Source organism: Armigeres subalbatus, unplaced genomic scaffold, assembly GCF_024139115.2.
Source record: "Armigeres subalbatus isolate Guangzhou_Male unplaced genomic scaffold, GZ_Asu_2 Contig627, whole genome shotgun sequence".
Lineage (NCBI taxonomy): Eukaryota > Metazoa > Arthropoda > Insecta > Diptera > Culicidae > Armigeres > Armigeres subalbatus.
The window spans coordinates 27,942-54,004 of record NW_026943399.1 but is presented as its reverse complement, the minus strand read 5'-3'; the positions used below and the strand labels follow the sequence as shown (position 1 = coordinate 54,004).

At 43.5% G+C, this 26,063-nt stretch overlaps 1 protein-coding gene across 1 annotated transcript; it reads right to left on the bottom strand.

The window, feature by feature from the left end:
* Nucleotides 1–23,661: 23,661 nt before the first annotated feature.
* Nucleotides 23,662–25,795, bottom strand: LOC134204496 (uncharacterized). Its single transcript, XM_062679313.1, has 2 exons — nt 25,643–25,795; nt 23,662–24,876 (listed from the first exon to the last, which is right to left on the bottom strand). The coding sequence occupies exons 1-2, from the start codon at nt 25,793–25,795 to the stop codon at nt 23,662–23,664; spliced, it is 1,368 nt and encodes a 455-aa protein (XP_062535297.1).
* Between the last annotated feature and the right edge of the window lie 268 nt (nt 25,796–26,063).

Here is a 26,063-nt window from a genome sequence, read left to right as displayed (position 1 = left end):
CATCCCCCATAGGTATTACAGATGGGACGATGTCGATTAGCAGATTTATTAAGGGCAATTCCCGAAAGATTTCCTACGGACAAATCGTTCTCTATCTAGGACTTCTGCACATTTTAGCTTTATGCGGAACGATTGAAAGACCCGTGGGATGCCGGATTGAGTGCCCTTTTAATGCTGGATGTGCGTTTACTACGGGCTTCATTAACTCGATTTTATTGCCGTGTCTCGTTCGAGGGGTTGATAGCTTAAAGGAAAAACAATATAACCGGTATTCCATGCTGAGAGCTGTGTAATTTATTATCCGATTCTCATCCAGAAGCCCTGTTTGAGTTTGATATAGAAGAGAAGCAGATCGAAGATGGAAGGCAAAAGTTTTGAAAAATATGATAGATTTAAAGCACTATACCTTGCTACTACTATAGGCGAGTGTGTCAAAAGCTGCTTAAGAATAATGCATGAAAGACATTTAATTTTTGAATCAGCAATTAATCATCAATAATCGTGTTAGCTGCCAGTTTATTCATCCAAACACATTTTATCGCTCCTGGTACCGCGTTCAACCCATGTGGGAAAATAAGCTCGTCGGTGCAAGACTTGACTTGACCGTTCCATTCGCTCGGCATTTGTTCAACCTTGGACAAGCTCACAGAGAGGACGTACCGGGACAAGGATATTTGAAATCAGCAGCAAATCAGCAGCTCAACAGATTATATCGAAGTTGCAGCAGTGATGGCGCCTTGAACAAAACCAATGACTGCAGTATAGACTACTGCACACTGCACGGTAGCTAAAATCGTGTTTTAAGCGCGTTTATTTAATAGTACCTTTATTATATGATTTAGCGTAATGGCGTCTTCGAGACATTCTGTCAGTAAGTCGATGGCCAAACAGCACACATGTGGTATAGGAGTCTCTGTAGCATATATGCAACTGAATTTGGTCACGTTTTAGTTGCAGCAACCAAATCAGTCACAAACGTGCTGCTAGGGGGGCTTCTTTGGAGGTATTCAGCCTTATGACCAATCCCCTTGAAAGTGAAATGAAAATTTTATAGTTTCCAATTTACAACATGCAAGGTATATGTCTTCACAAGAGTTGTAGCAAAAGTTTTCCTGAAAAATTTTGCTGAAGACACCAAGAGATGGATTGCTTTTTAAGTCAACAAGCTTTGAACATGTTCGACGTATTTGCATACAAGCATATGGAGACGCATGGTGCGCTGATGCATTAACTCCTTGTGATAGGAGAATTTTTTTGCTTTCCATAATAGGAAATATTTTTTGATGAAACATTCCTTACATTTGATTTTTTTTTCAATTTAAAGTTCATTACTTGTACTTTGTGAGAATGGAGAAGACTGTTATATACCGCACAGGCCACTTCGGCCTTAATTAGGAAAGCTTTGGTCACCGCGTGACTTTATCGAAATTAATTTATTGGCTTTTTTCGGTGATAATTATACTACTCAAAGCGAAAGGGAGTAGATGAAAGTAATGAAGATACAGATTCGATTGACACCGCAAGCGAGCGGCAAGTGTGAAATGAATAGAAACTGAAGATTAGCAGAGGGCCATATGAGAGAACAAGCATTGTTGAAATCGCTGTTATTCTGCCTAACGTCCACCCAGGAACGGCTTGGATAGTGACGTGGTGATCACTGTACCAAGACAGGCAAAATAACAGCGATTTCAACCTGCTAAAGTGCTGTTCGGCAAGCGCAAACAGTTCTATTGATTCGTGGCATATTTTCAGAGATTCATACAAGAGCGCGCTAAATCGCTTCACGCATAACTCTCGCAAGCCCATAGGGGAACGGGGGGCAATATGCCCTAGCTATGCAAAGACTGCTTTATTGTCTTATTTGTATCGCTATTCATGGGTATTTTAACATTATGTAACAGTTAAACAAGATAGCTCGTTGATGCCATTCAAAAATTGTCAAAATTCTCAATCATATTGATATTATTCACATTTCAAAAAAGTGGTGATATTCTGTTGCCGGAAAACTCATGAGGCAAAACGCCTTTTAGCAGGCAGCTCCTAGGGAACAAAGCACCATGCGTCGGCGAATCAGCATTCTGGTATGGATAGTGCGTGGAGACGCAAGTACATTGTAGATTAGTGCCACTAGGGCGTTTTGCCTCGCCAAAATGTTAGATGTTTCTTCAAAATGTGGAAATTTTCGGTTTTTCCGACCTTCCCATACACTATTTTGAAACTTTTTTCGCCTAACCTACATAATTTTAGATCTAATTTTGTTACGGCCATCTAAATGACGGTAAATATGACGGAAACCACAAAAGGCGTTTTGCCTCGGGGGGGGGGGGCGTTTTGGGGCCTCTTCCCCTACTTCGCCCAAATTGAATCTTATTCGAACTGTATTTCATCAATTTTTCGCCAATTGGATTCTATAATTAGGAAACAGTGGTACAAGCGAAATCGTTAGCTTTGCTTTTCTAAGATGTTCTGCGACTAGCTTTATCAGCCTGAAATGCTCTGAGAGAGCTTTGGTCGCTACCACTATGTCGTCCAAATAGACGAATACATAGGGTTCTAGATCGAAACCGATAACTTTGTCCATTAGTCTGCACATACTGAATGGAGCATTAGTCAACACAAATGGGCAAAACTTTGTACCTATAATGCCCTTTAGATGTTCTAAAAGCCGCATAATCGCGCGATTCCTCTTTAAGAGGAATCTGGAAAAAGGCATCTTTTGAATCTATTATGGAAAAAAATTGGCGCTTCCTAAGCGCTGAAAAATGCCCCTCATATCTCTCATGGAATATGAGTCATTTTTTTGTTAAAGCATTAATTCTACCATTCTACGTGAGTCCAAACATACTCATAATTTCTTCTTCTTCTTCTTATTGGCATTACATCCCCACACTGTGACAGAGCCGCCTCGCAGCTTAGTGTTCATTAAGCAATTCCACAGTTATTAACTGCGAGGTTTCTAAGCCAAGTTACTATTTTTGCACTCGTATATCATGAGGCTAGCACGATGATACTTTTATGCCCAGGGAAGTCGAGACAATTTCCAATCCGAAAATTGCCTAGACCGGCACTGGGAATCAAACCCCAGCATGGTCTTGCTTTGTAGCCGCGCGTCTTACCGCACGGCTAAGGAGAGCCCATACTCTTAGTTTACCATTCGATTCTCGAACAGGGACTAGAGGGTTGGCCCACTCACTTGAACATTCTTCAATCGCGTCAAGTTTTTATAGCGCTCAATTTCGCGGTCCATTTCAGCTTGGATGGTTGGTGAGCATTTATAAATCGGATGTCTTCTTGGTCTTGCATCTTCCCTTAGAACAATCTCATGTTGCAATAAGGTTGTTCGTCCCAAACCATTTTCGGTAGTGCATGGAAACTGTCGATTAATTCCTTCAAGAAGGCCTCGCTCTTCTGCATTTAAATTGTGCTCGATTTCCACCGTTTCGGGTGTAGTCGTTGAGGCCTCAGGCAAATCTAGTTTTGGGATATCAAGAGTCGCATCTGGAGTTGAATTCCCCACAATTGGAAGTGTTTCTATTGGGTGAATGAAAAAATGCATTAATTCGGTCCCTTCAATATTACCTATTTCTGCAATCTCTTCCAGTCCACTGGTTCCTTGCATCATGGGCTTGATTCCAAAGGCCTTCCAGAAATTTATTCCCAATATCAACCTTCTGGATATTTCCGGGACAATTACTACTGCAATTACCCAAGTAATGCCCCTGAAAGTTATTGGTAAATTGGTATAACCAACACACGAATATTTGGTTTCGTCTGCTGTACAAATTCGGATCGGCGATAGTAATATTTTTAACCCATGCTATTCAATTAATTGTTTGGAGTTGGTCACGCTAATGCCCGCACCCGAATCCAACAAGGACTCAATTTCCTTTTCAAAAATGCGAACTTTAATGTGAGGACTAACGGGTCGACGTAAGGAGTGGAATTAAAATTAGGAACGATTTTACTATTTAGGATGACAGCGTTCCCTTTACCGCATCCCGAACTTAGTTTTCCGAAGGTCGACCAGTGTCAACCTGCTGACTTTGGTTTGAACGTCGAGGGTGCTTATCGAAATTTGAGGAAATCTTGCCAGGATTACCACAGACGTGGCAAAATGTAGTTTTCATTTCTCTACATCTCGCCAAAAATGACCACGCTGACGACAATTCCAGCACATTTTCTGAATCCTCGTCATCTTCGCCCTCAATGTTGTGCACTGATAGTTTTGGACCTATCGGATACTACATCATTAGCATCAATCCGGTAGTTGGTCTAAATCAGCTGCCCTAAGGTGTTCACCGAAAAGCAAGCTAGTTTGGAACGGTAATGTTGCCTCATATTTTCCCAAACCATTTCTTCTACTTGATAAGGGCTTGATTAGCAGTTTGTTCAATCGCTTAATTTGTGTGACGAAGGCAATAAAAGTTTCCCCTTTCAGTTGCTTTCGATCGTAAATTTTTTGACGGTTACTTTGATCTTGATTTGGATTACCAAATCTGAACCTTATTCTGGATTCGAAAACCTCCCAGGTCCATGAGGGTTGGTAGTAAGTAAAAAACCAATTTGATGCCTCGCCTCTTAGCAGAAAATGGATATTGCTAAGTAGTTTGGCATTAGGAATTCCATTCATACTTGCCAATACTTTTACTTTGTAAATAAATTACTCTAGAGAAATTGACCTGGAGTCCCCCGCAAAGCACAGATTCAATTTTTCCATTTTACGGTCGTACTGAATCCAATCATCTCTGTGTACTGTTGGTACATGTCAATTAGGATAACCAACCGGAATGTTTTCCTCACTAATCTGCACCCGCATGTACAGTCTGTCCCATATCATTTGTGTCTGACTTGTTGACTGTACTGCTAGATATTCATTTGCAATATTGTCGAACCTATTGATCCTAATGTTGTTTTGACTGGTAGCTACTTGGTGACTGTGACTTGTTGTTGGTTGGCCTGGGCTACCAGCGCCGAAAAGTTGTCCCTGTTGTAGACTAGGAATTGATGACATGAGCATCAATGTCAGATTATTAAGCTGATTTTCTAATTTTCCAAGTTTCGTCTTTAGCTCGTCTACATCTTCTGAATTGTTCTTAATAGGTATATCGACCTAACGCGAGCAGCAGGGACTATGTCCAAGGGCTTGACGATCCCTCCCCAGGCCATCCGCGAGTAGTGGGGCTTGCCTAGGATCTTCTTCTTCTTCTTCTTATTGGCATTACATCCCCACACTGGGACAGAGCCGCCTCGCAGCTTAGTGTTAATTAAGCACTTCCACAGTTATTAACTGCGAGGTTTCTAAGCCAAGTTACCATTTTTGCATTCGTATATCATGAGGCTAACACGATGATACTTTTATGCCCAGGGAAGTCGAGACAATTTCCAATCCGAAAATTGCCTAGACCGGCACCGGGAATCGAACCCAGCCACCCTCAGCATGGTCTTGCTTTGTAGCCGCGCGTCTTACCGCACGACTAAGGAGGGCCCCCCTAGGGCTTGCCTAGGATGTGGTAGGGTTTGACAGTGGGCCCTGTTAAACCTCTATAAAAAGCTGCATGTATCCGCAAGTAGGCCCCACCAAAGCGACCGTGTGCCGCTCAAAGCGCACAAGCCCAAGTCCTGGTGTTAGGTGGGACGCTAAACAGCCCTGACACGACGGCCGTCCGACGAGACAGGAGGTTTGCGCAGGCCCAATAAGCCGCCTGGAAAACCAATAATTACGAACAATATAAGAGATAATGCGACTCGATATAATCGGCAAAGACCTAGGCGACGAATATAGGATCACGATTGGAAGCTTGGAACATGGAACTGCAAGGTTTCGCAGGTTGCGACAGGATGATCTACGATGAATTACATCCCCGCAACTTCGACGTCGTGGCGCTGCAGGAGATTTGCTGGACAGGACAGAAAGTGTGGAAAAGCGGGCATCGAGCGGCTACCTTCTACCAAAGCTGTGGCACCACCAACGAGCTGGGAACCGGCTACATAGTGGTGGGTAAGATGCGCCATCGTGTGATTAAGTGGAAGCCAATCAACGCAAGGATGTGCAAGCTGAGGATTAAAGGCCGTTTCTTTAACTATAGCATCATCAACGTGCACTGCCCACACGAAGGGAGACCCGACGACGAGAAAGAAGCGTTCTACGCACAGCTGGAGCAGACATACGATGGATGCCCACTGCGGGACGTCAACATCGTCATCGGTGACATGAACGCACAGGTAGGAAGGGAAGAAATGTATACCCCAGTACCACATTTCAGTCCGATCTGGTCACAGCAACTTATATATGACTAACTTTGGTTGTACATATGTCACATAAACTTCTATGAAACATGTGTGTTACTCGGGTAGACCGGTCATCCGACCGGATAGTCTGCACACCGTATCGAATGACAACGGCCAACGATGCATAAACTTTGCAGCCTCCCGCGGAATGGTAGTCCGAAGCACCTTCTTTCCCCGCAAAAATATCCACAAGGCCACATGGATATCCAGATCACCTAACCAAGAAACGAAAAACCAAATCGACCACGTTCTAATCAACGGTAAATTCTTCTCCGACATCACGAACGTCCGCACTTACCGCAGTGCGAATATTGAATCCGACTACTACCTCGTTGCAGTATGCCTACGCTCAAAACTCTCGACGGTGTACAACACGCGTCGACGTCGGACGCCACGGCTAAAAATTGGGCGGCTACAAGACGGTAGACTAGCCCAAGAATACACGCAGAATGGCACTCTCAACGGCAGAGCAGCTAAGCACGGCGTCTCTTAAAGATGGTTGGAGAGATATTCGACCCACCATTGGAAGCACCGCAACCACTGCACTTGGCACGGTGCCCCCGGATCAGAGGAACGACTGGTATGACGGCGAATGTGAGCAGTTAGTAGAAGAGGAGAATGCAGCATGGGCGAGATTGCTGCACCACTGCACGAGGGCGAACGAGGCACGATATAAACGGGCGCGGAGCAGACAAAACTCGATTTTCCGGAGGAAAAAGCGCCAGCAGGAAGATCGAGACCGTGAAGAGACGGAGGAACTGTACCGCCCTAATAACACACGAAAGTTCTATGAGAAGTTAAACCGTTCACGCAAGGGCCACGTGCCACAGCCTGATATGTGTAAGGACATAAACGGGAACCTTCTTACGAACGAGCGTGAGGTGATCCAAAGGTGGCGGCAGCACTACGAAGAACACCTGAATGTCGATGTGGCAAATGAAGATGGCGGTATGGTGATGGACCTGGGAGAACGCGTGCAGGACATAATTCTACCGGCTCCGGATCTCCAGGAAATCCAGGAGGAGATTGGCCGGCTGAAAAACAACAAAGCCCCTGGGGTTGACCAACTACCAGAAGAGCTATTTAAACACGGTGGTGCGGCACTGGCTAGAGCGCTGCACTGGGTCATTACCAAGACTTGGTAGGAGGAAGCTTTGCCGCAGGAGTGGATGGAAGGTGTCGTGTGTCCCATCTACAAAAAAAAGCGATAAGCTGGATTGTAGCAACTACCGCGCAATCACATTGCTGAATGCCGCCTACATGGTACTCTCCCAAATTTTATGCCGTGGACTAGCACCAATTGCAAGGGAGTTCGTGGGGCAGTATCAGGCGGGTTTTATGGGCGAACGCTCCACCAGGTGTTCGCCATTCGCCAAGTACTGCAGAAATGCCGCAAATACAACGTGCCCACACATTATCTATTCATCGACTTCAAAGCCGCATATGATACAATCGATCGAGACCAGCTATGGCCGCTAATGCACGAACACGGATTTCCGGATAAACTGACACGATTGATCAAAGCGACGATGGATCGGGTGATGTGCGTAGTTCGAGTTTCAGGGGCATTCTCGAGTCCCTTCGAAACGCGCAGAGGGTTACGGCAAGGTGATGGTCTTTCGGGTCTGCTATTCAACATCGCTTTGGAAGGGGTAATACGAAGAGCAGGGATTAACACGACTTGTACAATTTTCAATAAGTCCGTCCAGCTATTTGGCTTCATCGACGACATAGATATTATGGCACGTAACTTTGAGAAGATGGAGGAAGCCTAAATCAGACTGAAGAGGAAAGCCAAGCGGATCGGACTAGCGTTAGCGTTAGCGTTAGCGTTAGCGTTGTTACGGTATACTTCGTAGATTGGACACTAGTGATACTCATGTTTCTTATGGAATTCTTATCCAGATTGCTATCGGAAATCAAGGTGGGGAGTTACCCTTGATTCCAATCTAAGATAAAAATGACATAAGCATGAGGATTACTACTCCCGGCCACGCCTATCTTTACCGTAACTAGGGATAGGAAAGGAAATGTTGATGTAGAACTTACTTAACGAGAGGCCCCCGACTTGGCGACGCCCTCATAAGTTCTACGGAGTTGGTGGTTTGGTAGGGTAAGGTAGGTCATGGAGGTTTGCCTCAAGCTGGCAATTCGACCCACAGATGTTGTTTACCTGTTTTTATTTAAACTCTTGCCAGCCGGCTGTCGAAAGAGTATGCTAATATCAATTTTATTTACAGTTTATTCTTTAAATAATTTACAGACGATTTCTTAACCTCAATCTATCAACAAATATCCGTTGAACAAATCTAAATTTACCAAATTTGTACTTTCTGCTCAGTGAGCAAAACGATTCTTCTATGTTCATCGAATACAAAAATCAAACCATGCCTTTTAAAGATAATTATACTAAACATTTTACAAAGTTTTATTTCAAGTATTTTCGCGATTTCTGATCTAAAATTCAATAGCAAACAATCAAACAAAATTAAAATATTCTAGCTAAATTTTACTATTTTTGGTCGAGCATGGGTCAGCCGCCTGACACCCGCGTTGGAAAATATGTTCCATGCTTGCCCCCCACATAAAATAATAACGTGTGCTAATCACTAATGATACTAAAAGATTTAAATGAAATTAGGCATTGTTCCCGCTTATCATTTTAGCAGCGCCAGGGGGAACTTGGCCAGTACCCACTGCACTTTTCTTTCCCTTTCCACAAACAATTACCATCATTTGTGATATTTCAACGGAATTTTATTAGGAATTCTGAAAAGGCAGACAATCAATGCAGTTAGATTGCCAGGTAATACGTGCACATCGTAGCACTGGTGATGCATCACAATCGTATATATACAGGAGTATATGCACTATATGATGACATTGACCGGAAGATTAGATAAGCATTTTCCCCCGAGGAAAGCCAAGCGGGTCGGACTAGTCATTAACACGTCGAAGCCAAAGTACATTATAGGAAGAAGTTCAAGAGAAGACAATGTGAGCCACCCACCGCGAGTTTGCATCGGCGGTGACAAAATCGAAGTGGTAGAAGAATTTGTGTACTTGGGCTCACTGGTGACTGCCGAAAATGATACCAGCAGCGAAATTCGGAGGCGCATAGTGGCTGGAAATCGTACGTACTTTGGACTCCGCAAAACGCTCCGATCGAATAGAGTTCGCCGCCGTATCAAACTGACAATCTACAAAACGCTCATTAGACCTGTAGTCCTCTACGGACACGAGACCTGGACGATGCTCGTGGAGGACCAACGCGCACTGGGAGTTTTCGAATGGAAAGTGCTGCGTACCATCTATGGTGGGGTGCAGTTGGCGGACGGTGCTTGGAGGAGGCGAATGAACCACGAGTTGCATCATAGCTGGGTTGATTCTGATACTGGAAACATCATGGTAGTCGTGGTTGATTCGGAGACCATGTAACTCAGACACCAGGATAATTTGAAGATCCTAGAACATCATGGTCTATTATCATGATTATCATACATTTTTCATGTAGAGTTTACAATCATATTAACAAGTTCACCGAAGACAACATACAACATGCAAAAAAATTTCTATAATTTCATACACCCTGTAATAAAAGGTAGTGCCATCAAGCACCAGACTCTACATTTCAACTGGAACTAGGCCTGCTTTCCAACTTAGTATTCTATTAGCTTTTCAATGCAATGATGGGACAAGTATGTACATATCTTGTGTTGCAAGTAAAATGGATACATTATGTCCAGGGGCAGGGACTCAAGAATGCTTCCCAGCCGAAATCATCCTAGACTGGACCGAGAATTGAACTCACCATCTTCGGATTGGAAATTTAGTTACATCGATTTTTTGCACGAATGAATCCACGGTAATTTTTTTCTTGCGAATAAAGTATTCTTGTGAAACACGGTAGTGCTACAAATCTCTGAACGTCAACCACATTATTACAGCAGTGTTCAATAAACTCTCAGGAAAATGAAACACAATCGAGAATCCATAAGAACGAACTGAAACGATGCCAATTTAAAGAACGTCTAGAAATCAATAGCATATATCCATTGGGTTAAAGCAACAAACAGTGTTTTAAGGGATAGAAAGCAGCAGCAACGATTTCAGCGATACTTTCTATTCGTGCCATGTCGCAGGTCCACAGTCGAGACTCTACAGGTACTCAATTAGGTGCCGTTCTGTTTTTCTCCTACGGTTGTGGGTGGGATTTTCGGTAAAACCACTGAAGTGGAAAATTTATTTATTGTTCTGTTGCGATTGCATATCCCATATCTAAATCGAAGGTGGTTGGGATTTATTGCGAAATGGTATTGAAACGGGATAGATACAACAATTAAATTTCGGTTTTTCTTCAGTGCAGTTTGGCTTCTAATAAAAATACGCTAATCAGTTTTTCGTTATTTTTTCGCTTCTACTTATTCTGATTTTGGTACTATTATGTTCACTTGTAATAAGACGAGTTTTTTACAATTGTATAAACTCGTCTTATGACAAGTGAAGACACTCCACTAAAAAGCTCAAAATAATTTTCTTATCACTATTATGTTTTTTTAACCTTAACTGTGTCGGAGTTCCCAGTTACACTGCGACGCTTTTACACGGTTAGATTTCATCAATTTCTCGATTCAACTATACACAACTTTTTAAATACATGATTTTGCTTCACCGCGTAGAAAGCGACCCAAGGGTTCGTATTATTTTTGACAATGGTAATGCAATTATCAGTAGTTTGTTCGAAGGTTGTGAAATGTAACCATTGTATGTTCTCTATTATATCACCCAAAGGAGGGCTATATGAAAATGAATGAGCTATATGAAACTCTTTTAAATACTATATTGGTCACTATAACTTCATTGCTTATATATGCTAAGGTAAGCCGATTTATTACACAAACAAAATCGGTAGGTATTACAAAAATTATATTTAATTGCATATTATTCGGCAACTCGGCCGTACGAAAACCATTTTTTTGTTAAATATCTTGGCTGTGCATATGCACAGCATATGTTTCGAAATGGACAAATTGATATGAAATTTGCGAAAAAGAATCCACGTGTCTTGGAGGGACTCGAACCCTCAACCTCCTACTCTCTAGATAGGCGTGATAACCCCTACACAACAAGACCACTTAAAGGTCACGTTTGCGGAAAAGCCATCAGAATCCGAGTACCAACCTCCACCGCGGTTAGCTCTCTTTTTTGCAAATTGAATATCTTTCGGATGCTTGATTTGTCCAATCTCTAGTAAAGTAAAGTAAAGCGCATGTAGAGATTGGACAAATCAAGCATCCGAAAGATATTCAATTTGCAAAAAAGAGAGCTAAACATTCTGAAAACGTGAAAAAATCTAGAGAGTAGGAGGTTGAGGGTTCGAGTCCCTCCAAGACACGTGGATTCTTTTTCGCAAATTTCATATCAATTTGTCCATTTCGAAACATATGCTGTGCATATGCACAGCCAAGATATTTAACAAAAATTATATTTTCCAACATACTTTCCCTAGTTTTTTATGATAACAGTTAATGCGATAATAACTACTAAGTGGAGTTAAGTACGAAACACTGCAGGCGACCTTTCTATTGAAGTCGGAGTATACGTATACGTATCTGAAAAGTTACAATAAAGAGGTGGAAAGAAATAGGATGGTACTAACTTTTCTCATAACAAGGAAAATAAAACGATCAACTTCTAAAAACTACGAAGTCAAACGATATCAAACACTTTTCATACTTTTTCCATATTATTTTGTTCGATTATAATAATTATCTTCTATCTATCTTCTCTTATATATAAAAATGAAATGGCCTGTGTTCGTATCCGCATAACTCGAAAACGGCTGGTTGGATTTTTTTTATTTCTTCAGCAGAAACATTCGTTATAGTTTCCGACGGGTTTATATGATATTTCCTAATGCGAAAATTACGAGTAAAGTTGAGCAAACCGTGAATAACTAAAATTGTGATTCCTATGCGAACTTTGCATGGGCAGTTCGGAACGCACATTCTCGCCTACTGTGCAGGACAACGTCTGCCGGGTCGACTAGTTAAGAATAAATTTTGAGTACGAAGGAAGTTATTGGTTCACTCATGGTGTGCGCTATAATACATTGAACTACACTTGAAGCTGTTGTTCTTTTCTGCACTTCCGTCTGCTGTCGATGTCAAAATAACAAACTTGGCATTAATTGTTTTTAGAAGCGATTTGAAAGGAGGAGCATAGTGCTGATTACACTGCTTAATCACCATGTCAATTTTCAATTAATGTAAATTCATCCTATTTGAATCTGATATTTGCATTCTGTGCCCTTGAACTTTGAATCAGAGTAGTAGCTGATGGCATTGAACACGAACTTTCTGCAGTAACATCAACAAACAAAGCGCCACATTGCGAAGTAGCATGGAAAGACGAAAAGCAATGCTTGAGGCGTTTCATACCGATGATTGGTTTTCTTTCAACTCCAACTGAATAACCAAACACATATTTTATATTCAATTCCACAGATCAAACAACTGCCTGGTAAAAATTGCTACTGCCAATTTCTGAGTCGAAACACCATTTCACGAGATTGTATCAATCAAGTTCACCGAAATTCCGTTTGAGTCTGGCCTATTTCTTTGAATCTGCTTGTTTAGAGGTCGTTTCTGCTTTCTAGCGAAGTGAAGTTTTCCACCTCAGTCTTTGAAACGAGTGAAATTGTGCAGATGACAACTTCTGAACTCGGGAAACAAAGAACAAGAAAAGGATAGAGTTCCACAACCTTTTAATCAAGCTTAACTGGGAAAATCTGTACAACTGTGTCACAATCTTGCCATCGAAACAGATGCGGATTCTCATGCATCAACAATTTCCACATGGTCACTACGTGGAAATAGTTTGCAATGTACCAACTTTAATTGCTCTGTTTCAATGAATCATGACGTGGTGTTGCATTTTGAGTTGGTGTTTTCGATTTCATTCCAGTGCACTGCTGTGAAATAACTATGTTATCATGTTCTTGTAATTCTTTGGGATTTGTTTCGGCCTTGGCAGTTTGTGAAGCTAGAAAACACGAGTTTATTTGTAGAATCGGAACCGTTGAATGTAGAGAAAGATGAACTCGTTTTTGCTACTCTTACAGACTGCCATAGTGCCATGACCAAGAGAAATTCTCGAGACCTACAATTAAAAACCTACATTTATTAGGCATATAGTGCTGAGTGCTAACCTCTATGAATGAAAGACATTCAAAAGTTAACAGCGCAAGAAACGAATCTCGAAGACACGAACTTTTTATAACAAAAACCCAGATTAATCCACTTAACGGCGATGATGCCTTTCTATATGTATTGTATAGATAAAATCACATTAGAATGGTAAAAAAAAGCACTTTAGGGGAATAGATCGCATGTTTTCTATAATTTTTCATGTTTTCACATTAATTAATATACATTGCCTCCATTTCTGAAAAATATTTTGGCTTATACTTTGGAGCCCATAGTCCGATCTGGCAGCTTTTCAATTGGGAAAAAATCAGGCAGGATTTCCAGTTGAATGCTTTCTGTTCCAAAATGTGCAAAAAAAAAGAGCTAAACTTTAACCGCGCTTTTTATACAAAAAATGTATTTAGGCCATGACTAGTACTACTTTATGCTTATAAGTTTTTAAATAGCCCTATATGACGGTTTGGCGTAATATAGTGCTAAAGGTTACTTGGGTAATTACTCAAATAATCTTTAACGACCATAAACGAGAAGCATGAAGCTCTCTCAGCTGAAACAAGATATGAAAACGAACAATCTGAAAATTTGCGAAAAAACAAAATCTGAAAAGCAGCTCCCACTGACAAATTATAAAGAAACGCTTATTTATCCTACAATTTTTTGGGGACTATGATGTTTTCATTCAGCAGTGTACTGCCCATGATCGCATATTTGTAACATTCGCATTTTTGTTCATTTTGTTAAAAGCCTGTGAATCGTTCAGAAAGCTCAATTTATTGCATCTAATCCCACAACAGTAAAATAGGCTTTACTATCTTGCTTATCTGTGGTAAGAGAGGATTGACAAACGATTTACAAAATTAACCAAAATGCAAATGTTACAAATATGCGATCATGGGCAGTGTAAAGGCTCCCCCAAACCTAGGCGTTTTAATCGCTGCGACTCTATCGCTGGTCGCTCCATGAAATGTTCCATTCACGCTTCCTTACCAACGGCGACAGATTCGTAGTTGCCAAGCTACGGTGACTATCGCGTCGCGTGTGTTGGGGGAACCTTGAAGAAAGTTAAAATGTATCATCAGCAGTGGTGACCCCCCCCCCCTTCCCTTCGAGCTTGATCGAAGGAATAAATGATGGACCAGGACCAATATCCCACCAAATCAGTTCACAAAGAGACATTTATCATCTTGAGATATTTTTCTATTTTTTAATTTTCAGAGATGCAATTCCTGATAGAGCAAAATGGTTGGTGATACAATCAAGGCTCTCCAGCTAGTCTTGCAAGCAAATAAGATTGCCAAACCAGGAAGGCAGTGAAGATGATGATGAAGGAGAAGAGGAAAACCCACTATGCCACACATTAAAAAATCATGGAATTTACATGTGACAGAATCATTGATGCATTTAACTGTATAAGACTTCATGTATATTTTTTTTTTTCTGTCATAAACTGGACTGGAAGAAAACGTTAGGCAGTCAGTAGATGTCACAAATATGTAAATAAATAATTTTCCAGTTCTCACTAACAACACGTTTGTATAAAATATAAGGTTAATGCTCCTTGAATTCATAACATGTATCGTGTACCCATATCACTAACAATCGAAAACAAAACAAAATGAAGTGCAAATTGTAGGCTAGGTAAAGGCTATTCTTTTATAAAGACACGAATTTGGAAGCGGATTGGTATTATCACAAACGATGCGAGCCTCGACGAGATGGCTAATATTCCTTGTGTTCCTGAATAATTAAAAACCAATGAATATGAAGTACTATGTCTACGAATGTGATAGAATCAATGGCTGTTCCACTCAGAACAAACAAACACTATCGCATCTTAACTATAATCCCAAACAAAACATCCACCCTTAAGGATTCCCTTGAAATAAGCTATTCCGAGCGAACATGTTTGCAAATTGCAAAACAATTGATTCTTGTACTGTTTGCTTCAATGCTATAGACTACTATCCAAAGCTCACAGGATTATGGCAACAATATTAACTCACCATAAAAAAATAGAAAAAAAAACAATGAAAGTTTGATAATTGCCAAAAAAGAAAATAGATTGAACGCTAACAATTATTCAAATGAAAAAATATAATATTCCCTTACATACTACTACACTTTACTACATTTTTACTTTAAAATTTCCTATAAATATAACCAAAAACCCTCAGATCGTGTGTTCGAGTCCCATCGTAGGGAAAGTGGTTACCTACAATACATTTTTCAAATCAATATCTTCCACATAATGTACATTTTCACAGATGAGTTTTCAGAACATTGTAAATTAATGTACAAGTCGGGTGGATCAATCCCCGGAATGGCAATTAACTTTGATTGAACAAATAAGAACAAAATTTTCAAAATGACTTTTCTGCTTTTCTAAACAAAGATTCAAACAACGATTTGACTGATAGCTCTCCCACGCAAGCAACACCATCAACAGGTAGCGGAAACCTTCACCTACCTATTGCTAGTGTTAGGTGGCGTGGGAGAGCTATCAGATTCGTCAAATCGTCGTTTGAATCCTTGTTTACAAAAGCAGATAAATCATTTTGAAAGTTTTATCTTGAAATAATTAATTACCAAGTATACGTCCAACTAACCATCCTTCCCCTTTCTCAGCATTCGCAAGGACGTGGCCGGGACAGATCTCGACGAGCATTGCACTAATGCTTCCATATAAGAGATAGTGATTAGTCCCAAATCAATTTCAAATCAGATTCTGAGGTAACGGATGAAAGTGATGCTACTCTCATACAATAGTCTTGGCTTGTTCATTCATTTATTTAGTCTACATCTAAACAGGTAACACTGAATCAACAATTTGATGCCACAATACACGGTTCGAGGCCGCATCTCTCCATCCTCGAATACGCCTCACGCTCGCCAAGTCGTTTTGCACCTCATCTGCCCATCTCGCTCGTCGCGCTCCACGCCGTCTCGTACCTGCCGGTCGGAAGCGAACACCATCTTTGCAGGATTGCTGTCCGGCATTCTTGCAACATGTCCTGCCCATCGTACCCTTCCGGCTTTAGCTACTTTCTGGATACTGGGTTCGCCGTAGAGTTGGGCGAGCTCTTGGTTCATTCTTCGCCGCCACACACCGTCTTCTTTGGGGCAGCAGGGAATTTGTCCAAGGGCTTGACGACCTCTCCCCATGGCCACTGCGAGTTAGACCGGAACCATCGTCCCTAACCCCTAATCCCAAGGCGTCAAGCGATCCGTGCCGAGGCGATGTATGGCCAGGGGGGTGAAATAATAAGCTAGGCCTTTAACGGAGCCTGTGGCCTGTGAGCCGCGTCATGCTGGGCTCTGGCGTGGTGGACCTCTTTTCCCGAGCAACTCGTGGGACCAAAATGGAAAACCAAGTCAATTCTTCAATTAGTGGTAGTAGTGTAGGCGACAACCCCTTCGCAAGAGGTGGGTTGTTCAGGTCTCCGCCTAGGAGGCCAGAGGCAATAGTCGGCAGCTCAGTGCGCAGCGCCAGCGTGGGTCACTCAACCTTCCTCTCGGCTAAAAAAACGCCGGTAGGGCTTATTGACGGCCCATGGCTTGTGGAGGCGATTAACCGCAAAAGCGATGGGCTTTCGGCACAGCTGGACGCCATAATCGACTTTGCGTCATCGAAGCATAATATCAGCAAGGACCTCAAGAGGAGCTTGCAGAAACTTCGAAAGTCGATGCTGGACGCCAAGCTGGAGAGGGCGGTCGGGACGGCCAAATGTAAACCCGTGAAATCGGTGGAGTCGAGGTCTACCCAGACTGAGGCCAAAGGATTCGCGGACACGGGCATGGTCGAATCGACCGAAGGCGTGCCAGCGAAGACGGTGGTACCAAAGTCTACCCAGACTGAGGCTCAAGTATTTGCGGGTACGTCGGGGGTGACCAGACCAGGGAAATAGAGGGGGATGACGTCTCCTGGACCCTGGTCAAGAACAAGAGGAAACCGAAGACGTCAAGGGCCGAAAAGAAGGCCCAGGCGAATGAGGGTAGCAAGAAGTCTAGAGTAGGCGACAATCGCTCCAGGGGCGATGCCCTAGTCATCACGGCGAACGAGGCTAAGTACTCGGACGTTTTGAAGGCGATGAGGAGTGACGTCAAGCTCGGTGAACTCGGCGCCGACGTACGTCGAATAAGACGTACCCGGATGGGCGAGATGATCCTCGAGCTGAAGCGGAGCGTCTCGCAAAAGGGCGCCGCCTACAAGAAGTTGGCGGAGGAAGTTCTAGGCGAGACGGTCAAGGTGAGGGCACTCACTACGGAGGTGAATCTAAGGGTTATAGACCTGGACGAGATCACCGAAGTCGAAGAGCTCGTCACGGCACTGCGGCGACAGTGTGAAGTGGAGACGCCCACCGCAGCCGTTCGGCTACGGAAAGGTCCGGCAGGGACGCAGATAGCATTGGTTCGGCTATCTGCAGCGGACGCCTCCAATGTAGTCAAGTTAGGGAGCGTCAAGGTGGGATGGTCGGTATGCCCTGTGGGCATATACGAGCAACCCGAAGTTTGCTTCAAGTGCCTGGAACCGGGGCACAAGCAACGGGACTGCAAAGACCCTGACAGATGCAATCTCTGCCGACGCTGCGGATTGGAGGGACATAAGGCACAATGCTGCACGAACCCTCCCAATTGTTTGATTTGTTCCAGCAAAGCTGTGACCAGCAAGCACCCCATGGGGGTGCAGGTAACGCAGCTGGCTTGATCGGCCTCGCTCGAGTGTTTGGTGTGCGCAGGTTTAGAGGAAACAGCGGAACACGTGTTGTTCGTGTGCTCACGTTTTCGCGCAATGCGTGACCACATGCTTGCCACATGTGGTCTGGACACTACCCCGGACAACCTAGTTCGGAGGATGTGTACAGATGAAGTTGGCTGGAACGCCGTTTTATCGGCTATCGCCCAAATCGTCTCGGAGCTACACAGAAGGTGGCGCGTGGACTCAAGGATGGCTAGTTCAGGCGCAAATAAGAGGTGGTCCAAGGGATCGGAGTCGGCTTCATGGGTCATACCGGTGGTCATGCTCTGTGGTCGAACTCGATCCTTTTATCGAACAAGTGGCCGCGCGAAGAACAACATGGTATCGTCGCTTTCGCGGCGTCAGTCAACCGGGCGGGTCCTCGTCAAGGCTGGGGCAGGCGTAGGCACCGCGTCGGCAAGTCCCTCTGTGTGCTGGCGAATAGGCCCTATCGCAGAAAGGTCAATTTGGGGTGCACGCGGCATCATCATTCTTGATACCAGTCGTGCAGAGGGAAGCAGGCGCGAAGTCGACCCTTCCCACCTTCCGAGGACATAGGGCGTGGTAAGGCCACCTGGAAAGCCGGCAACGCGCTGGCACGATACCATGGTGTTCTTCTAAAAAAGCGAGTTACGATGTTCGGTGCTGCAAGGACACGCAGCTAACCTCAAGGGTGCACTGGCCCCCCTTTGAAGCATTACTTTCTGGTTGTACCGAAGGAACTATGGGCTCGGCGGCAATGGAAACGGTTTAGCGGGTCGGGGTTGTAGTCCTGCCTCCCTCGGTGATCCCTAACGCCGCACTTCCTGGTCAACCCAGGATGTCTGTTGAGCAGATTCCCCCTCCATTGCTTAGGAAGAAAAAAAAACACACCGTCTTCTTGCACACCGCCAAAGATGGTCCTAAGCACTCGTCTGTCGAATTCTCCTAGTGCTTGCAGATTCTCCTCAAGCATTGTCCATGTTTCATGTCCAGGACAACCAGTCTTATAAGCGTCTTGTACATGAAACATTTGGTGCGGTATGGCGAATCTTTTTTGACCGCAGTTTCTTCTGGAGCCCGTAGTAGGCCCGACTTCCACAGATGATGCGCCTTCGTATTTCACGCCTAACATTGTTATCAGCCGTTAGCAAGGATCCAAGGTAGACGAATTCCTCGACCACCTCGAAGGTATCTCCGTCTATCGTAACACTGCTTCCCAGGCGGGCCCTGTCGCGCTCGGCTCCATCCACAAGCATAAACTTCGTCTTTGACGCATTCACCACCAGTCCAACTTTTGTTGCTTCACGTTTCAGGCGGGTATACAGTTCTGCCACCTTCGCAAATGTTCGGCCGACAATGTCCATGTCATCCGCGAAGCAAATAAATTGACTGGATCTGTTGAAAATCGTTCCCTGGCTGTTACACCCGGCTCTCCGCATGACACCTTCTAGCGCAATGTTGAACAACAGGCACGAAAGTCCATCACCTTGTCTTAGTCCCCGGCGCGATTCGAACGAACTGGAGTGTTCGCCCGAAATCTTCACACAGTTTTGCACACCATCCACCGTTGCTTTGATCAGTCTGGTAAGCTTCTCAGGGAAGCTGTTCTCGTCCATAACTTTTCATAGCTCTACGCGGTCTATACTGTCGTATGCCGCCTTGAAATCATCGAACAGATGGTGCGTTAGGACCTGGTATTCACGGCATTTTTGAATGATTTGCCTTACAGTAAAGATCTGGTCCGTTGTCGAGCGGCCGTCAACGAAGCCGGCTTGATAACTTCCCACGAAATCATTCACTAATGGTGACAGACGACGGAAGATGATCTGGGATATCACTTTGTAGGCGGCATTAAGGATGGTGATCGCTCGAAAATTCTCACACTCCAGCTCCAGGCTTTCTTGTAGATGGGGCATATAACCCCTTCCTTCCACTTCTCCGGTAGATGTTCAGTTTCCCAGATTCTGACTATCAATTTGTACAGGCAAATGGCTACCTTTTCCGGGCTCATCTTGATGAGCTAAGCTCCGATACCATCCTTACCAGCTGCTTTATTGCTCTTTAGCTGTTGGATGGCATCCTTAACTTCCCTCAAGGTGGGGGCTGGTCGGCTTCCATCGTCTTGGCTTGCACCACGTACGAATTTGTGCGAATTGCTCAATGCAACAATGCAATAGATTGTTGATTGTCGATTTGGTACGACGGAGAACTCTACGGAGCTCAAAGTAAATACCAGATCATTTAGAAATGGGGCACTTTCAAATGCGTGTATTTTTAACTTTTTGTTTAATCGAAAAACTGTCTAAGAACATAACAACATATAACAAAAGTTATATTATTTTATTTTATATGAATAACTAAATCGAATCATGGTATCGTTATTTCGAAGAAATTCTCGCACTTTTCTGTTGATGCCGCTTGTCAGTCGGCGCACAACTTCTTCAGTAATGATTTTTCCTAGCTGATTCCACCACTTCTTCATTCGGCCTATGTCAGTGGTAACTGCTCCCTTCATCTTCAGTTTTTGTTTAATAATCACCCAGAATTACTCTATTGTATGGAACTGAGGACATTTTGATGGATTCAACTCTTTTGGAATGAACTGGACCCCTCTATCGCTGTACCATTGATTGAAGCCCGTCCTTGCTATAATAGCAACTGGCTAAATTTGGCTAAAACGTAAATTGACCATCATGAGGCTGCATGAAAAGTAAAATTTCTTTTTTGATGCAGATTGATTTTGCAAGACTGTGCACAATTATTTTTCTTTTCTCTCCCTAAATGGTGAATACCTACCTCAATAACTTTTCCTTCAATCTACAGATGGTCATATTTAATGGAATGTATTCGTTTGACGATAATTCGAACTACAGACAAATTCGATCAAAAGTCAATTCACGGTGGCGTATGAGGAGGTAGTGATAGATAAACGATAGAAAGCGATTACAAACGGTTTTAAAATTCCATCATCTTAGCTACCGAATTTTAGCTTTTTATAAATTTGTGGTGACTGGTTATACACCCAGGTTTTTTTACGCGGTTGGAATTCATTAATTTGTCGGTTAACCTGAACTTTCACAGCTTTTTAAATACTCCCTGAATTTTTAATTGGAGAGAACAGTCAAAAAATTATAATTCAACAAGAGTTATGAAAAATATTATTTGATAGATTTAAGATAAATAGACGTAATTAGAAAAGGTTTACTGAACTTTGAATGACAGTAAAATAGAACAATGTGCCCTGCCTACTCAGATCTTTATTTGACCGTGATTGAGAAATGAGTGGGTTTTTGTAATGCAGTTTTAGTTTTTAAATTATTTTGTGCAACTAGTTGCAAAAAGATCATTTTTTCCATTTTTTTTATCCAACGAGGCATGCCGAGGATAAGTTACCATAAAACAAGTAAGTTTTAAAAAGGTATTTTGCATTCAAAAAAATTTATTTTTCCCATAACTTCTGAGCCCATAATACGATCTGGTTCATTTTCGACATAAAACAATGAAAAATGATTACCCGTTGACTGTAACTTGTTGATAACAAATTAGTTAAGGATAAGTGTCTAAAAAACAAGTGAGTTTAAAAATGCTTATGCGAATTTAAAAAAAATATTTTGGCCATGTGTTCTGAGCCCATAGTCTGACCATCTGACCCATTGTTAATTAAAACTAATGAAGTACCATTCTCCGTTAAAGGCAACTTGTTGGAAGTGAATCGGTTGAGGATAAGCGCCGGAAAAATGAATGAATTTTTAAAATGCATTTTGCGTATAAAAATGGATTTTTGCCATAATTTCTGAGCCTGAGTCGGATATGTTAAATTTTCCATTAAATACAATGAGACCGTAAGTCGAATGCAACTTGTTACAAGCAAATCGGTCGAAGATAGATACCTGACAGTCGAGCTAGATTTTTCACTGGTTTTTATCTAGAAAAACGGAATTTCGAAACCTCTTTAGAGTTTATTGATTTCGCATGAATTCGTTTTAATTTTGGGTTACTTACAGTTTTAGTTTTCTTCGCTAGTTTACCGTCGTACGTAACAATTTAATCCTTCATGTTTTGTGTTATGCTATAAATAACTTAATTTAAGTTTACAATAGGTTTGACAAATTCATTTTATATGTACCTACTTTTTTAAGGAATTTAGAAATAGATATTTATAGAAATTTCAGCACGTTTGTGGTTTACGACTCGTTTTGTTGTTTTGTTATAGGTTTAGGTATATGTATACAGATAGAACGACACACTGGTGCCAGTGATTTCATTTCATTTTAACAGTTGGTAGCGAAGTTGTCAGGGCGATACTGAACGACGTGGGTTCAGTCGCTATATACTCCCACCCGTATTGCTGCCAGAACCTCCAGCTATACCAAGATCCTCAGTGACGTTCAGTATAGCCAGCTTTGTCGTTGATGAACTCCCTTTGTAGTCTGTACGTCGACTCGCCTCACTCGCCTATCTTTCGCTGGATAAACACGAAGTATTCTTCCTCGCGTCCAGCTGTTTCGCTCCTTGTCGCTAGCTATCATCACTAAATCGCCGACTCGAACATTTCGCACCTCTCCAAACCATTTGGATTGAGGTGACATTACTGGGAGATACTCCTTAATCCAACGCTTCCGCTTCCAACGCTTCCAACGAAGAGCGGTTGCTTCTTCCGTATGTATGGTAGCTGGTTGCACTAACCCGCTGGAGCTAAGGAGCAAAAAATGGTTGGGCGTAAGGGCTTCGTTCGTTTCACTGTCCAGAGGTAAGTATGTCAGTGGTCTTGAGTTAACGAGCGATTCAACCTCTGCAAGTACAGTAACCAAAGCTTCATCATCGGGATGTCTATCGGTCAGTAGACTGCTGAGTCCTTTTTTGACGGAGCGTACAAGCCTCTCCCTCACGCTTCCCATGTGAGGGGCGTACGGTGGGTTGAACTTCCACTGGGTCCTTTGGTTGGTGATGGTGGAAGCAAGAGATTGGTTAACACACCGTATTTGTTTGGCCAGTTCACCACTAACTCCCTGGAAATTAGTCCACTGGTCCGAATAAATCTCCTGCAGAGCTCCTCGCCGTGCAATAAACCTTCGGATAGCTTGTTTACAGGACTCCGTTGATAACGAAGCTGCCACTTCCAAATGTATTGCCCTGGTGGTCAAGCAGGTAAACAGGGCTACCCACCGCTTGACATTCGTCCTTCTAATGCGAACCGTCAGAGGCCCGAAATAGTCGAGTCCCACGAATGTGAAAGCTCTCACGTAGGGTGTGATCCGGGCCAACGGTAGGGGGGCCATATTGGCACCTGAGGTAGAGCTTGGTATACTGAGCACCAACTACAGCTTTTTTTTTACTTCCAGATGGAATGTTCAGCTGAGTTTAGTTCCTCGCTCGATAAGATATCCACGCTGATCGCAGAGCCGACTCTTTTGCTTTGACAATTGCTGTAGAATCTTTGTAAATATGCTACAGCTCTGACCAGCCTCTCCCACTTAGAGAATCGTTGGAATGGAACTGCACGTTAACGTGGACGTTCCGCAGCTCTTCGTTTGTGCATTCCTTCGCCAGGACGTCTTCCACAGGCCATTGACTCTCGTCCTCGTATAGAAATGCAGGACCTTTGAACCAGCGGCAGCTCTCGATGTAGTCAGGGCTTTTCCCCCATTTTGTGGCTTCATCCGCCACGTTCTGTTTGGACGGCACCCATCTCCAATCGCCCACGCTTGTCTCCTCTAGTATCTCCATGACACGGAATGCCACGAACTGTCGGTATCGCCTTTGATCTGACCGGAGCCACGAGAGAACAGTTCGAGAATCGCACCACATTAATCGGCGTTTGATTGAAACGGTGTGGCTTTCGGTGATAGACTTCATAAGCTGCGCTCCAATCGTAGCTGCCTGTAGTTCCAAGCGAGGGATGGAGAGTTGTTTCAGAGGAGCTAATTTAGTTTTCGCTCCCATTAAGCAGCATCGAACATGTCCTTTATCAACGATTCTAAAGTAGGTGACTGCAGCGAAGGCGCTCTCGCTCGCGTCAACGAAGATGTGTAGTTCGAGTGATTCGTAGGCTTCCTTGCTGTACTTTGGGAAATAGCATCTGGGAATCTTTACTTTATCCAGCGTCCGTAGTACCTCCAACCACTGTTGCCATCGAGGAACGATGTCGGATGGGATGCTTTCGTCCCAACCGACCTTTGCCCTCCAAATTTCTTGAATAATGACTTTTTCCTCGACGACAAACGATGCAACGAGACCCACAGGGTCGAACAGACTCATCACCAGCCTCAGGACCTCTTGTTTGGTAGGGATGACTGCTAAGTCGAAAAGGCGTTTCAAATCGCTAGGGAAATTTGTCGTGTACGAGAACATGTCCTCGGTGGGCAACCAGACCATTCCTAAAATGCGTTCTTGCTGGCTGCCTTTGTCCATCACAAAGCTTTTCGCTGCTTGAGAATTTTGTTCGCCGATTCGTTTAAGCACTTCGGTGGCGTTCGACGTCCAATGTCTTGTTTGAAATCCTGCTCGGTCGTGGACTGTTTTTACTTCCAAAGCCAGTTGAACTGCTTCGTCGACGCTGTCAACGCTATCCAGATAGTCGTCGACATAATGGTTCTCCTTGATCGCAACGGCTGCTTTTGGAAACTCTTCTGCGTGGTCGTCGGCATTTACATTCTTAGCATACTGGGCAAGGTAGAAATATTTCACAGTCAATGCAGTGAAAAACATGGATCTCAGTAAAATCTGCTGTCGCCTTCATCGCCGCCGTGGTGAGTGCGACTGGGTGCAGCCGAAAAATCATTTCCAACGCCGACTATTCAATTTCGCATTCAGCCACTCACAAGTCGCTCTGACATGCTGCTCAGTTCGCGCCTTACCGTATGACTGTGAGTGGCCCATTTAAATGCGTGGTGATTTTTTTCAATTTGCTGGGTGAATGTGTACATTTTGCTGTGGTAAATTTCATCTTCGCGGCGCTGTGAGTGATGTGAGTACTGTTGTTTACTTTTCTGCCTCTCCGGGAATGTGAGGTTGATTTCAAAGCAGGAAGAAAATAAAAAAAATGATATAAAAAACATCACCTTCATCCAGTGCTGCCGAATATTTACAATTCTGATACTGGGTGGAACATGGTAAGCACGTAGATCCAAAAATGGCCACATCAATCACGAAAACTTTTACTGGCTCTGCTGAGTTGTCCCTCCACAGGAACCTTTGAGTATGTCGATCCTCTGGTCGTATTTGCACTTGATGGAACATTTCCATAATATCCGCGCTTAGGGCAATAGGGCGATAACGACAAAGCACGGTTTGGAGGGGTACCAACAAATCCGGACCTTTTAGTAGCACTGAATTGAATGAGACTCCTTGCACTGCGGCGGCTGCATCCCAGACAATTCGCAGTTTATCGGGTTTCCTTGAGTTAACAACCACACGGAAGGTACCATACGCGTTTAGGATCCGATTCTTGTAGTTCCTGCGGCGTAGCTTGATGAGCATAATCTTTCGCCTGGTAGTCGGTTCTCTGCTGTCGCATTTTTTCGTAGAGCTCGGGTGACTTGGTGAGGCGGTTTTCAAGGCATTTGAGACGCCGCTCGGCCATTTGTCGGATGTTCGGAAAATCGACTTTGTCGTATCTCCAAAGAAGGCCTGTTTGGTATCTTCCAGAAGGAGTCCGTACCGTTGTCCTTTGCAGTATTTCTCGCACTCGTCGATCATCCTCTGACTCCACAATTTTCGTAGCAGATACTCCTACGCCTTCCGTCGAGAAAAATTGCTGGACTAGAGCGTTGATGTCGTCGTCGTGAGAACGAGTGCAGATATGTAGTAGAGGTGGGCGCTCCGCTCAGGAGCTGTTCCAAAGATTCGCT